Source organism: Chanodichthys erythropterus, chromosome 10, assembly GCF_024489055.1.
Source record: "Chanodichthys erythropterus isolate Z2021 chromosome 10, ASM2448905v1, whole genome shotgun sequence".
NCBI lineage: Eukaryota > Metazoa > Chordata > Actinopteri > Cypriniformes > Xenocyprididae > Chanodichthys > Chanodichthys erythropterus.
In genome coordinates this window covers 29,790,588-29,806,530 of record NC_090230.1, presented here as the reverse complement: position 1 = coordinate 29,806,530, position 15,943 = coordinate 29,790,588, and the positions used below count along the sequence as shown (strand labels likewise).

General features: G+C 34.7%; 1 protein-coding gene across 1 annotated transcript; it reads right to left on the bottom strand.

Annotated features, from left to right (window-relative positions):
• Nucleotides 1-7,473: 7,473 nt before the first annotated feature.
• npffr1l3 (neuropeptide FF receptor 1 like 3) lies at nucleotides 7,474-15,352 on the bottom strand. Its single transcript, XM_067397042.1, has 4 exons — nucleotides 15,323-15,352; nucleotides 14,705-15,038; nucleotides 9,172-9,271; nucleotides 7,474-8,407 (listed from the first exon to the last, which is right to left on the bottom strand). Exons 1-4 carry the CDS (start codon nucleotides 15,350-15,352, stop codon nucleotides 7,474-7,476), a joined length of 1,398 nt encoding a protein of 465 aa, XP_067253143.1.
• Between the last annotated feature and the right edge of the window lie 591 nt (nucleotides 15,353-15,943).

The window sequence follows — 15,943 nt, the reverse complement described above, 5'->3', positions numbered from 1 at the left end:
CAAGAATTGTATGGAAAGCGTTAGGAATATTTCACCCAAAAATGAAAATTCTGGCATTGTTTGGTGTCATTCTTCTGTGAAACACAAAAGAAGACATTTTGAAGAAACTTTTTAATGCAACAAACTTAAACTCTGTGATTTTGAACTTTTGCAATCAAAATTTCTTTAGGCCTAAATAAATTAAAATTAATGCAACCCAACCCCTAATCTTTCCATCTATCGGAATTACAGTTTTAAGATAAACTTAACGTGATGCGTATTTGTCAGACATACGTAAATGAAACTGGTCAGATTTCTGCGCTTAGTTTATAATCAACTATTTGCATCTCTTTGATTCAGCTCAAAAATAGTTTTCAAAATGCATTATTAGAATCAGCATAAATTTGTTTGTTGTGAAAACAATTACATTTATTTAGTTAAAAAGCATGAACATGATTCAATTCAATTTAAATAATGTGGTTCAGATAACATTTTGAGTTTCTGTTGATTAAATCAGTCACCTTCATTGTTGTAACTCAAATTTTTAATTTCAATGAACCAAACTTACTTTTTTAAGTTAAACCAACAATTCTTTTTTACTGTGTAGCTGTGGACCAAGCAATATTCAATTAGTAAAAATGTATATGAGATTGAAACTAATTTGATTTACTGATGATAAATATAAACTTATAGTGTAAAACACATTCAGTTTATTAGTATATTACAAAAATCTGAACGGCTTCATTCATGAATGACTGACACTTTAAGATTATTAGTTAGTTTTTATTAAAACTGTAATTTTATATGTAATATAATCTCTTAAGTTCCACGTAAATCCATAACAGCATACAGATTTTAGTATGACGTAAGTGTTGAGTAAATTATTTTCAATTTGGGGTTAACAGTTCCTTAATAATAATTGCTGATGATTGTGACTTCTGACTCACCTCTTGTTTGTCCAAAATAAAGCCCATAAATCAGTTTATCGTGACCTGAGCCAAATGGACGGTTCTTCAGACTTTGATTTGTGCAATCATATGATTACAGCTGCATGAGTCCATCTGACACAGCCATGTCTATCTGCTGACCGCTGACAGCACATTCTGTCCTTCAGCAATGAGCAATTAACCCTGACTTATGAAATAATAGTCTGAAAAATCTACCTTTACTGAAATGGAAGAGTTTATTGAAGATTTAAGAAGGTTGTGTTTTATGTTGAATATCGTATTTGATCCATCAGTGGCTCATATAGTCTGATATAGTGAGAATATGGAGGAAAAAACTGCTTTTTTATTCATGAGCAAAAATATGCTTCTTTAAAGCATATACTTACATATATACATCCATATTTGCCAATAATGTCTTAATAGGATATTTAAATGCTTAGCTTTATGATCAAAGCTCTGTAGTTTTAAAACATACAATGCAATGATGAGCTATAAACCTTCCTCAAATTACACATTTCACCATTAACCCTTTGTGAAATTGTTTTAGATATTCAAAAAGACTAATTTATTTTTCTATCAAGATTATAAAAATACTTCGTAAGTGTGCATTTGGTTCACACTCATCTTTCGTCATATTTCTCATGAAAATAATTGCCACTGTAGTTACAACATTCAGTTTATAATCTTAAAGGCTCTGTTGTTTTGAATGGTTGAGTAGATCTGACCCCGCGGGTTTAATCTAATTCTCTATATGTCTGCTGGCAGTCGTGGGCCGTGACGCCACAGAGAGACGGCTGGAAGTAAACGGCAGAGACTATTATTCAGCTCACCTGCAGGGAAATGAGTCACTTACTCCAGGGACAATAAGACTGAGTGTGGCGACAGCAGAGGCCTTTCATCGCGGTCACTATATGAGACGTGACATTCACACACACACACACACATAAATATATATTTCACAATTCTGACTTTTTATTGAGTTGATATAACTTGCAATTGTGAAAAAGGGTCAGAATTGTGAGATTATGACTTAATAACTTAGTTATTTGCGACTTTTTAATCACAATTCTGACATCCCAACAATTGCAAATTTGTATCTCAATTCTGAGAAAAAGCAAGATACAGTTATAGTGCAATTCTGAATTTTTTGTCACAATTACGAGTTTATATCACACAAGTCTGACTTTATAACTCACAAATCCAAGTTCATACCTCACAATTCTGTGAAAAAGGTCAGAAATGTGAGATGTAAACTCGCAGTTGCGGAATAAAATTGTGAGAGAAAAAGTTCTGTGGCAGAAACAAGCTTCCATATTAACGACCCCTACAGACCATTATAGGGATATTTCAGCCAAAAATAAAAATTCTGTCATTAATTACTCACCCTCATGTCATTCCACACCTGTAGACCTTCATTCATCTTCAGAACACAAATTAAGATATTTATGATGAAATCCGAGAGACTCGTCTATAGACAGCAACATAATTAACACTTTCAAGGTCCAGAAAGGTACTAAAGACTTCGTTAAAACAGTCATGTGACTGCAGTGGTTCAACCTTAATGTATTGAAGAGACGAGAATATTTTTTGTGCGCAAAAACAAAATAAAAAAATAACACCTGTATTCAACAATTTGTTTTGCGGATAAAAAAAACCTTGGATTTCATCAAAAATATCTTTATTTGTGTTCTGAAGATGAACGAAGGTGTGAAACGGCATGAGGGTGAGTAATTGATGACAGAAATTTCCTTTTTGGGTGAACTAACCTTTTATGACAAAAGATCCAATTACAAACAACATATTTCTGCACACGGTCCTGATTTAATGTTATTTAAACATTATTATACATAGTTTAGTTTAGATTTCAACACTTCAATTAATAACCACAGATATTTCTGCAATATTTTAATTTTACAATGCATTTTTCACTTCAGTTTAAACAATTTAGTACAATTTACAAATGTACATATAAATCACAATGAAAGTGTGAGGAATCTATCAAATGTTCCACCGTCATGAAATAATTCAGTGTTAAAGTGTCTAAAATCATTTGGATAATCAAAGCAAACGCACCATGAACCTGTATGAGGATTATTCCTCAGTTAAAGTTCTCTTATATGAACTGTCAGTCTTGTAAGTAAAGCAACAGCAAGACAAACAACATTCAAAAATAAAAGCGCGACATGGTTCACATCAGTGACCTGCAGGATATTACATCACTGTACAAGAAAACTTCAAAACAAATAAAATCATATGAAAATCTCATAATGTCCTTCATAGAGTGAAGTTTCACTCCGATTAATGCCGCAGTGTTTCATGATAAATGACTGACTGTATGTGCCATTTTCTTTTTCACGTCACAGTAATATCAAAATTAAAGTGTATAAAAAAAAAAAATCACTTTCATATCTGAAATTCTGCCCTATATAGATCAATCTTACTCAGCATTACATTTTCAGCTCAAATTGCTAAAGAATATATTTTAAGTCACTATGAAACAGCTCATTTACTTCTATAATGTGACGTATTTGGTAAACGGGTTATATAATGACAACAAAAAAAGTAGGACATTGATTTTAAATCAATCATAATCTTGAATCAGAATAACTTGCAGCATCTCTTCTCTGATGTTGAGGGCGGGGCAACCTGTCACTCACATGAGATCCACCAATAGCAAACCACAACCATCCAATCAATTCCACACAGACAAAATCAAGCCCCGCCCTACATTTGTTCTTGTTCCAGAAGCATTTCACTCAGATATATACATCACAATAGAGAAGATTATCCTGACTTCCCTTTCATGATGACTTTCATGATGACAGCAGAGTAAGGTGCAGCTTCTGATAAACACTAAAAACACATCTGAGGTTCAGGCGGCTCTGAGGACATTCGATTTTCATCTCCAGGTACATAAACAGAGTAATCTTTCATATTCCAGCATATTCCTGCTGGTCTAGATTCAAGAACACAAGCAGCTTCATCTCTAATGGGAAATTATGACTTTCAGCCGTGAGGGAGGAACACAGCGGTGTAATTTGCTGCAGGTGTATGTAGTTTTCCTGTAATTTTCTCGGAAATTGTTCCGTTGTAAATAGGTCTATTGTTTTCCTCTAGTGAAGGAGAACAATTCATTTCACTCTTTAAATGTCAGCTCTCACATACAGTATTTCCCCGTAAGGCTAAATGATGAAATGCCTCACATGTGTTTCCAGGCAGATGATATTTATAATCTGATGCAGAGACAATCATTAAGGAATATCTTCTCTAATTAACACTCATGATTAATTCATAAAACTAACCAGAACTGTATTTGTACACATGTTACAAATGACAATATGCACAACACCAGATTATGATGTCTGATGTCTGATGGTTGCTACACTGCTGATAGATACATTTTAATGAGATTCACACAAAATCACACTTATTTTACATGATATTATTTACTCTATTTCATAAGGCTTTGTCTACATTAATCTGGATATATTTGGAAGCAGCATTTCCATTATAAAACGCTCTCCATCCAGACCAGCGTTTTCAAGAGTTTTCCAAAAATTGCTCGTCCGCACTGAAACATCGTAAATTGCAAAAGAATGTGTAAAACATAATAAAAGCTCACCAAGTCGGTACCAAGATTAAATATTTTCTCTCACTATTCTTATGTGCACAACATTTTATTAAGAAAATATCCTACTATTTACTGTAATGTTCAGGTCGCACACACAGGAATGTAATGTGAAGACTGTACTAACAGTTATTTTTAACAACACTATGAAAATTATCACGCACAACAATGTCAGTATAACCATACACTCTTAGAAGAAAAGGTTCTATTTAGAATCTTAAAGGTGTCCGTCAGGTGCTTCATATGTAGAACCTTTTCCCATCATGGGATCACTTTATGGATGTAGTTTTTAATACTTTTTGTTTTAATATTTTTTTTGTAATAAATAGTTTATGAATTAAACAGCTCGTAAACATACTTTATAACTAGAAATTTTTTAAATAACCTCTTAAACATGAAAGTATGCAATCATTTAAGACATGTCTCCTTACATAGAACCTTTTCGGCATAAACAGTTCTTTCAAATTGAGTCAAGAACCCTAGAGTTCTATATAGAACCCCACTGAAGAGTTCTTAAAAATGAGTCAAGAACCCTAGAGTTCTATATAGAACCCCACTGAAGGGTTCTTTAAAATCAAGTCAAGAACCCTAGAGTTCTATATAGAACCCCACTGAAGAGTTCTTTCAAATTGAGTCAAGAACCCTAGAGTTCTATATAGAACCCCACTGAAGAGTTCTTTAAAATTAAGTCAAGAACCCTAGAATTCTATATAGAACCCCACTGAAGGGTTCTTTAAAATAGTCAAGAACCCTAGAGTTCTATATAGAACCCCACTGAAGAGTTCTTTAAAATTGAGTCAAGAACCCTAGAGTTCTATATAGAACTCCACTGAAGGGTTCTTTAAAATAGAGTCAAGAACCCTAGAGTTCTATATAGAACCCCACTGAAGAGTTCTTTAAAATTGAGTCAAGAACCCTAGAGTTCTATATAGAACTCCACTGAAGGGTTCTTTAAAATAGAGTCAAGAACCCTAGAGTTCTATATAGAACTCCACTCAAGTGTTCTTTTAAATTGAGTCAAGAACCCTAGAGTTCTATATATAACCCCACTGAAGAGTTCTTTAAAATTGAGTCAAGAACCCTAGAGTTCTATATAGAACCCGACTGAAGAGTTCTTTAAAATTGAGTCAAGAACCCTAGAGTTCTATATAGAACCCCACTGAAGAGTTCTTTAACATTGAGTCAAGAACCCTAGAGTTCTATATAGAACCCCACTGAAGAGTTCTTTAAAATTGAGTCAAGAACCCTAGAGTTCTATATAGAACTCCACTGAAGGGTTCTTTAAAATCGAGTCAAGAACCCTAGAGTTCTATATAGAACCCGACTGAAGTGTTCTTTTAAATCGAGTCAAGAACCCTAGAGTTCTATATAGAACCCCACTGAAGAGTTCTTTAAAATTAAGTCAAGAACCCTAGAGTTCTATATAGAACCCCACTGAAGAGTTCTTTAAAATTGAGTCAAGAACCCTAGAGTTCTATATAGAACTCCACTGAAGGGTTCTTAAAAATGAGTCAAGAACCCTAGAGTTCTATATAGAACCCCACTGAAGAGTTCTTTAAAATTAAGTCAAGAACCCTAGAATTCTATATAGAACCCCACTGAAGGGTTCTTTAAAATAGAGTCAAGAACCCTAGAGTTCTATATAGAACTCCACTGAAGGGTTCTTTAAAATAGAGTCAAGAACCCTAGAGTTCTATATAGAACTCCACTGAAGTGTTCTTTTAAATTGAGTCAAGAACCCTAGAGTTCTATATAGAACCCCACTGAAGAGTTCTTTAAAATTGAGTCAAGAACCCTAGAGTTCTATATAGAACCCGACTGAAGAGTTCTTTAAAATTGAGTCAAGAACCCTAGAGTTCTATATAGAACCCGACTGAAGAGTTCTTTAAAATTAAGTCAAGAACCCTAGAATTCTATATAGAACCCCACTGAAGGGTTCTTTAAAATAGAGTCAAGAACCCTAGAGTTCTATATAGAACTCCACTGAAGGGTTCTTTAAAATAGAGTCAAGAACCCTAGAGTTCTATATAGAACCCCACTGAAGGGTTCTTTAAAATCGAGTCAAGAACCCTAGAGTTCTATATAGAACCCCACTGAAGAGTTCTTTAAAATTAAGTCAAGAACCCTAGAATTCTATATAGAACCCCACTGAAGGGTTCTTTAAAATAGAGTCAAGAACCCTAGAGTTCTATATAGAACTCCACTGAAGGGTTCTTTAAAATAGAGTCAAGAACCCTAGAGTTCTATATAGAACTCCACTGAAGTGTTCTTTTAAATTGAGTCAAGAACCCTAGAGTTCTATATAGAACCCCACTGAAGAGTTCTTTAAAATTGAGTCAAGAACCCTAGAGTTCTATATAGAACCCGACTGAAGAGTTCTTTAAAATTGAGTCAAGAACCCTAGAGTTCTATATAGAACTCCACTGAAGTGTTCTTTTAAATTGAGTCAAGAACCCTAGAGTTCTATATAGAACCCCACTGAAGAGTTCTTTAAAATTGAGTCAAGAACCCTAGAGTTCTATATAGAACCCCACTGAAGAGTTCTTTTAAATTAAGTCAAGAACCCTATAGTTCTATATAGAACCCCACTGAATGGTTCGTTATAATTGAGTCAAGAACCCTAGAGTTCTGTATAGAACCCCACTGAACCTTTTTTCTAAAGAGTGTAAATATCTATGGGTACAATATGCATCACATTACCAAACTTTACCAAAATACGTCATTGTTTTCAAATACCTACGTACCTAAATATGGCAAAATAGCTTCAGTGTGGATGGAAGGCCAAAGGCCAAGATGCATTTTTGAATGTATCTGGGTTAATGTAGACGCTGACAGTTTTTTAATCCACTGTCGTGTCAGTCAATAGACACGGCCAATAATTGTCAGCCGATCAAACTGATGCATCAGTCTGATGTGGTTTCAAAGCTCCCAGGCATTATATATTTTACCTCCTGCTTTCTCAATCTCTTGAAAGTGAATTTCCCTTTTAATAGACATGCCGCCATTTCCTCCTTCGGCCTTGGTGTCCATCGACACGCTCCTGTGCTCGAGCTCCAGGCGAACGCAGCCTGTAAGGTCGCTCTCGGTGAAGATCTGGTTCGTCCGTGTTCCCAGACTGAGTGGATTGCCGCTAACAGCCGTATTCAATGGGCTACAGCCGTGATTTCCAACTCTGGGCTGTTTAATGCTGAATCTCCTCTTCTTTTGGCTACGGCAACAAGCCTGCTGCTGACACGCAGCCTGGAAGCCTCTCTTAAAGTTCTCGTTGAAGTAGCCGTAGATAATGGGATTGACGCTGGAATTGGAGAAGGCCAGCCAGTGAGAGAGAGGGAAAACATAGCTGGTCAGAAGCTCCAGACTGTCCTCGTCTGGACGGGCGTAATCAGTCAGCAGCATGAGCGTCCACAGCGGCAGCCAGGACAGCATGAACAGCAGGGCCACCACAATCAGCATCTTTATCACTCGAATCTTCCTCTGAGACGCAGGACATTTCTCCTGCGAAGGAATGTCGTGCTGCTCGGCGCTGGCCAGGACGGCTGTGGTGTACAGCTTGGCCCCGATGCGGCCGTACATGAGCATGATGAGCGCCAGGGGAATCACGTATATGTGCACGAACAGGACCGTCGTGTACACCTTCCTCATCTCTGGGTCAGGCCAGGTCTCGTAGCAGGAGTACAGCGGGTACGTGCGGTTGTCACCGTGAACCATGAAATGATCTTTTTCTTGCTCAACGGTCAACATTAACACTGAGGGAAACATTATGGTGAGCGCGAGCAGCCAGATCGTCCCTATCGATACCTTCGCGACAAAGAGCGTAAGTTTGGGCTTGAACGGGTAAACGATGCAGCGAAACCTGAGTTTCAGATGAGGAGAAAACACATATGGGGTCATTAACCCTGATGTAATGTTTTCTAGAGCTCAAAATTATTTATATATGAATCACAATAATCCCAGCAGAGCAAACTTAAACATACAATTACATTGCACTTGAGCTTTTTTGGGTGAGCTTTGATGATTCACCCATGAAAATATTGCAGTATTATATATACTGTATATACACAAAACATTCTCTAAAATTAAGCCTTATTTTATTTTTATATTATACATATTTTTAGGCCTGCTATATTAAAGGAATAGCTAATGGTGACATTTATTATTACAGGTTTGTGTAAAGGTTGTTTTAAGCTCACTTAAATTAAAAGTCATATTTTAAAGCCTACTAACTGTTACAAATGATGGCATTTTGATGGCATTTGGAATTCAATTATACTGTAATGTTGAATAGCCATAATTACTCATTTCATCCCAAGAAACTGGGGGAAGTAAATCCATTAATAGAGACATCAGTAGCAGTATTGGTTATACTGACCTTCATAGTATACAGTAAAAAGATGCCATTAAACAAATATTTAAAATAAATCGTCATTGTGTTGATTTGGATATTCAATGAGAATTTTTTTAAATATAAAAATACATTAAAATATCAATGTTAGGTGTGATTAATCAATTAATTAGTTCATTTTTTAACATATTAAATCACTTGACAACACCACTGCTCTATTATTTCCCTTATTGGTTATTTTATTTCATTTCATTTTCAAAATTATTAACACTTACCTGTCCACAGCAATAGCAACTAATGTGAAAACAGACGCACAGACTGACATTCCTTGTACCAGACCACTCAGTTTGCATATCGTGTTGCTGAAAGGCCAACCTGATGGAGACAAAAACATGATCAGGTTAAAGACATTAATCCGGATACATTTGAAGGATTTTCCAACAGTTGCTCGTCTAGGGCTGGGTAAAAAAATATTGATTTCTCGATTTTAATTGATTCTCATTTTTACAAACCGATATTGATTCTTAAATCCCAAGAATCGATTAGACTAGTCTGTTTTCAGTTGATGAATGAGCAGAATATGTAGCTCCTCCCATCCAATAAATCACAATAATCTTTGTTACTTTTGATATGAAGCAAAGTCTCAGATTTCAAATGACGTCCATCTTATTATGAGATTCAGAAAATAAATACAGTTTTGGCGCTGTTTAATGTGGCGTGACGGATCGCTTTAGCGCCTCAGTTAAAGAGAAGCATGTGATCATCCTCTCCTCCGCTTTAATACCAGTTACAGCGAAATAAACATGAACATCTGAAGGTATGTTAAAATATACAGTACAACTTACTGAAATCCGTATCATGTCTCGTGTAATTGCTCAATCAGTGCTTCAACCCCGGAAAGACGTCAATAAAACAGCTTCAATGTCACGTGACGTCACATTTACCTCAGAAACACACATTCAGTGACCATAAACTCATTAGTCAGCTAGAAAACTGACTCTAGAAAGCAGCATTCTGATAAACATAGCTATGCACAGTTACATATTCATTATAATCTTTAATGTTCTTTAATATTTAATGCATGTTTGAATAAATCAGTTATGCCGCGATTTAAATGTTTATATTTCAAAAAAACGAACTGGAGTAGAAATATGATTATGTAATTCTAAACTTTATTTATAATAAAAACATCATTGAGTGTAATTTAAGTGTTTGTATATAAATAAGTTAATTTAACCTTCAATATTATTATAGTAGCACCAGCTGACTCTCATGTGTAGTTTACAGCATTAGTTGAGAGATTTTATTATTCTAGAAAATTTGCCATGTGCTGAAACTGAAATACTACATCCAAAATAATCGATATTGAATCGAATCAAAAGCACGTGAATAGTAATCGAATCGAATCATGAAAATTGTGTCAATACCCAGCCCTATGCTTGTCTACACAGAAACTATGAAAAATGTTTGAATCTTATTGCGCATACATAAAAAATAATAAAAGCTCCCTGAGATGATACAGATGAAATTCTCATGCTATATTTTTTAGAAGCCAGCTTCATTGACGATATCTGCGGGCACCATATCTTTGCATAAATGATACGTGATTGCGTGAGAAGTTTTGTAATACACCACATGTGTCAGAATGATGATTTATGACCATAATTTATGTCCACCTGTCACTCAAACTGACTGGTCAGTGGTTGTCAAATATGTTTTATGGGTGAATTTATGAGTCTGTCACCCCTGATTGATAGACCAGTGGCTGTCAAAGACTGTTTTATGGTTTGATTTATAACTCAGTGTCACAGATTGGCAGGTCATCGAGTGTCAATCAGATTTAGGGTTAGATGGATTTATAGTTAGATATATGGGTGTATTTACGTGGGTTATATCTCACCAAAGATTTCTCCTCTTCTGGCTCCTTCCAGTCTGTTGGGGGAAACTGTGGCCATGATTCCTTTGATTATTGGGCTGAAAGTCACCCAAGCAAGTTTATGTTATGTCGACACCTCAGTGTCAAAATCATTACCGTTTCATTTAAAATATTGAAGATAGAGAGCAGCACCACAGAACTCTGTCTATCTGAAATCATGCTGAGCGAGAGTCTGCATTCTCATGTTTGCATTTCAGATCAAAACCTCAGCAAGGCCCGAGTTTTTCTCCTATCTACTTCCTGCTGTGATGTAGTTGGCGTGTCTGTTGGAGTGTGTTTGTGAACAATCACGCTGCAGACTTTAGGTCTACTGAGACATTTATAAAATTATTCCTTGTCCAATGAAGAATATTAATAAAATAATTCATTCTTGGGGTCCCTAAAGGGCTAGTTCACTCAAAAATGAAAATTCTGTCATCATGTATGAAAACCTCTTCCAAACCTGTATGAATTTCTTTGTTTGGTTTGGAACAAGCCCTTTAAAGTACTATACACAAATATGAGTAAATCTGAGTAAAAATGAAAAGTCTTATGATTTCACATTATAAATTGTTATATCCCTATTTAAAATGAATGTTTTTCATTTTAAAATAAACATAAATGGGTCATTGATAATAAGGCTTTTAAAAGTGAAAAACAATGGAGATTGAGGTTTTATTAAGTGTTAACATCGAGATTATGTGTTTTTATAATCAAATTAACACTGCTTTTTGTCATTTTTTACAAGATGGACAAAATTTGTCACCAAAAAAGTCATTCGGTTTAACAAAAATTTCGGTTTTACCGAATGACACTTTTGGTTACACCGAATGACGATATTTTCAAACAATGCTAACAGGCTGATATCTAGCTAGCCTAAAAAAAGGACAATAAAAAATGTCCAGTTGTGCCAAGCGTGGATAATGCAGAGCTCTGGGATGATGCGATGACGAGTGTAAGGAGCGTTTCTGATGCACCTCAAACAGTAAACCACGGTCCGGAGAACATCGCTCATGTGTCTGCTTCAGATCGTGATGCATTACCTTCCAGACAAGACGCCTACAAGAATGAGGGGCAAAACACTGACCTGATCCTGGAACACATGATTGCTTTAAGAGCACAGAATGAGCTATTACATCAAGAAGTGAACACTCTCATCAATGGATGTCGGGAGATTAGAGCACACAGTGAGCTTTTATGTCAACTAGTGAACACTTTCATCAACGAATGGCAGGAAGATCCTCGAGTTGTTAAAAAATCAAATCATGGCTGCAGACGATCGACGGAGGGATAGACAGAGTTTACATGTTGATTTTATTATTATTATTACTTATTTGGTTCATTTGAACATGGCTGTAAAGAATTTAAAGAATAATAAAGACATATTTATGTTTATGTTCAAATAAAGAACATTAGGTTGTTTGAACAGTTTTAAATAGGCTTGTAACATTTGGTTAAATCATACGAATTTTCCATTTCTCAGACATTTTAAAGTGAAAAGATTTTCACATGCCAAGGATCAGATTTAAATAAAAAAATAACCCCCCCCAATTTGTGTAAAGTATTTTAAGGACGCCAAGAATTAATTATTTTATTGATATGCTTTATCTGGATGAGGAATAATTGGTAATACTTTAAAATAAGGTTCATTTATTAACATTAGTTAAAATAAAATAATAATGAGCAAAACATTTGTTACTGTACTTGTTAATCTCTGTTAACATTAGACAATAAAAATACAGCTGTTCACAGTTTGTTGATGTTACTTCACAGTGCATTAACTAATGTTAAAAAATACAACTCTTGATTTTAACCCATATAGGGTTGTTTTAAGACCCCAAACGACTCTTTGTCCAAATGACATGAAACTGTACAGTTGTTCACACTTTCTAGATCTACAAATAAAAAATGGAGTGATATCTTGTTTTTATGTTAGTGTAGCAAAAAAAAAAAAAAAAAAAAAAAAAATCACACTCAGGGTATTTGAGGTCTCCAGAGACCCGGGCAACAAAATGTAATTTTGTAAAAAAAAAAAAAAAAAATATATATATATATATATATATATATATATATATATATATATATATATATATATATTTTTTTTTTTTTTTTTTTTAACCAAATGTAATTTTACTGTTTATTAATGTTTTTACTCGACATTTGTGTAGTTTTTGGAGGATTTATCATATCTTTTACATTTATATAAATAAATAAACAAATATTTTGTTTATTTATTTATATACAAATTATTTATTTATATACAAAAACAGCTTTTTGTGTAAAATTCACTTTATAAAAGACCCACATTTCTAACTTTCATTCACGGGGATCACATGGATAATTTGACATGGTTTAGTGTGAGATTTTTGTTCATCTTTTGGAAAATGCAGTTTTAAAAGTAAAAATTGATCACTTTATCCAGCAGATGCTGCAGAGCTCCACTATTTGCTGTTTGACTGACTGAAAGACATCTTTACACAAGTATTTTCAGCTGGATTCATATCTAAATATTATGAAATCACAATTATAACAATAAAAGATACTTTTTGTCAAAGTTTATCAGTTTATCAGTTTTTTAATATTGCTACATTATGATGAGACTCCACTTAGAAAATGGACAAAATTCATCCTCAAAATGAACATTTTTGAAAAACTTTTTTTTTTTTTCAGTACAAAAAAATGCTAAATTTTGACAAAAAGTAGCTTTTATTTTTATAATTGTGATTTCATAATATTTAGATATGAATCCAGCTGAAAATACTTGTGTAAAGATGTCTTTCAGTCAGTCAAACAGCAAATAGTGGAGCTCTGCAGCATCTGCTGGATAAAGTGATCATTTTTTACTTTTAAAACTGCATTTTCCAAAAGATGGGCAAAAATCTCACACTAAACCATGTCAAATTATCCATGTGATCCCATGAATGAAAGTTAAAAATGTGGGTCTTTTATAAAGTGATTTTTACATAAAAAGCTGTTTTTGTATAAAAACCTATTTAAAAAAATATTTATTTATTTATATAAATTTAAAAGATATGATAAATCCTCCAAAACCGACACAAATATGAAGTAAAACCATTAATAAACAGTAAAATCATATTTGTTTTTTAAAAAACAATTATTTTGTTACAAAATTACATTTTGTTGCCTGGAGACCCTTAAAGACCCTGAGTGTACTTCCCAAACGAAGACCGCACAAGGGTTAATTATGTATTAGTAAATGTTGAAATTAACATTATTAACAAAGATTAATAAATGCTGCAGTTCATTTTTAGTTTGTGTTAACTAATGAACCTGATTGTGAAGTGTTACAGAATAATTTTATAATAGTAGACCTAACATCTGTTAACAAACACAGTAAAACACACTCTAACAGACACGCCAACTACATCACAGCAGGAAGTAGATAGGAGAAAAACTCTGCCTTGCTGAGGTGTTGATATGAAATGCAAACATGAAAATGCAGACTCTCGCTCAGCATGATTTCAGATAGACAGAGTTCTGTGGTGCTGCTCTCTATCTTCAATATTTTAGATGAAACGGTAATGATTTTGACACTGAGGTGTCGACATAACGTAAACCTGCTTGGGTGACTTTCAGCCCAATAATCAAAGGAATCATGGTCACAGTTTCCCCACACAGACTGGAAGGAGATTAAGTAGAGAGGTTTAGATAAAGGAGCCCTTTACCTTAACTCCTTCTGAAAAGCACAATGTGCTCTGATTGGTCGGCTGGAGCAGTGTGTTGTGATTGGTGTTTGGGAAATGTCCCGCCCCTTACCATAACCGCCAGTTTCAACACACTACTAACTAACTCAACCAGGCCCTGCCCTTTATATCATTCACATTTCAGAAACTATATTTTACAATCTCTACGTTTCTCTCGTGATCTCTCACCTGTGATGAGGTTGTCTACTAATGTCGTGGGAATGCAAAAGATCCCGACCAGCAGGTCGCTGACAGCCAGATTCAGGATGAAGATGTTGGTCACAGTTCTCATGTGCCGGTTCCTCAGGACTATCACACAAACCAGACCGTTTCCCATCAGGCACAGCAGGAAGATGAACAGATACGCCAGTGTGAACAGCGCGGCCGTCGGCAGTGAATGCTGATAATAAGGAAACAGGATGACGCCCACCGTTGTGCTGGAGTTGGTGCTGTTGGTCTGGTTGGTGCAGGAGACGAGATCTGAGGCAGTGTCCCAGAATCCCTCCATGAATGCACAGCTATTCTGGGAACACACACAAAATGGAACAAACTTAAATATTTTTGCTTCAGTTTTAGTACTAATACTCATGAAAACTTAAAAATCCCTTGAATAAAAATTAAACAAGATTGACAGAGCAGTGTTAATTCCAGCAATAACTTAATAAAATAAACTATTTGAAAGCCCATTTCCACCACATAAGAAAAAAAATCATGCTTTGGTAAATCATAATAGTTATGTCATAACTATGACATAAAAAAGTTGAAATTATGACAATAAAAAAATCATACTTATGACTTAGTGATTACCTGCGTCTGTCCTTCTTCAGGTCGAGTCATATATTCGTGAAGAAGATCAGTTGTCAGAAGATGAAAGCGATATCTTTGTTCCTTTCAAAGTTTAAGGGGATTTCCCATGACTGGCATCAGCACTGAATCAATGCCATTGATCTCCATGAAGTGAAACATCAGCTTCAGCAGTACTCAGGTGACGTCGATTGAGCCTTATAAATGGTGCTTAAAGTTAATTAGTTAATACAATTAATTTCAACACATTGTTTCATTCATGAATGAATCTGTATGACAGCTTGTTTCTGCCACTAAATAAAAAAGGAAATTGCAACTTTTATCTCACAATTCTGACTTTTTTTCTCACAACTGCAAGTTATAAAGTCAGAATTGCGATTTATAAAGTCAGAATGGCGACATATAAACTCACAATTGCGAGTTATAAAATCCGAATTGCATGATAAGACATAATTGTACATTAATATCATGCAATTCGGACTTTATAACTCGCACGTCAGTCTTTTTTCACTCACAATTGGACATTATAACACGCAATTCTGAGAAAAAAGTCCAATTACCTTTTTTATTTTTATTTCATGGCGGAAACAAGATTTGCGGTATTAATTTATCTAATAATCAGGA

Bases quoted from the DNA above. Each gene is read 5' to 3' on its own strand.
- npffr1l3 (XM_067397042.1), bottom strand. From the start codon at position 15,352: ATGACTCGACCTGAAGAAGGACAGACGCAG. The intron at 9,272-14,704 runs GTGAGAGATCAC...TGTCTCCATCAG, and splicing joins AGTAGACAACCTCATCACAG to GTTGGCCTTTCAGCAACACG. The intron at 8,408-9,171 runs GTAAGTGTTAAT...TCTGAAACTCAG, and splicing joins GTTGCTATTGCTGTGGACAG to GTTTCGCTGCATCGTTTACC.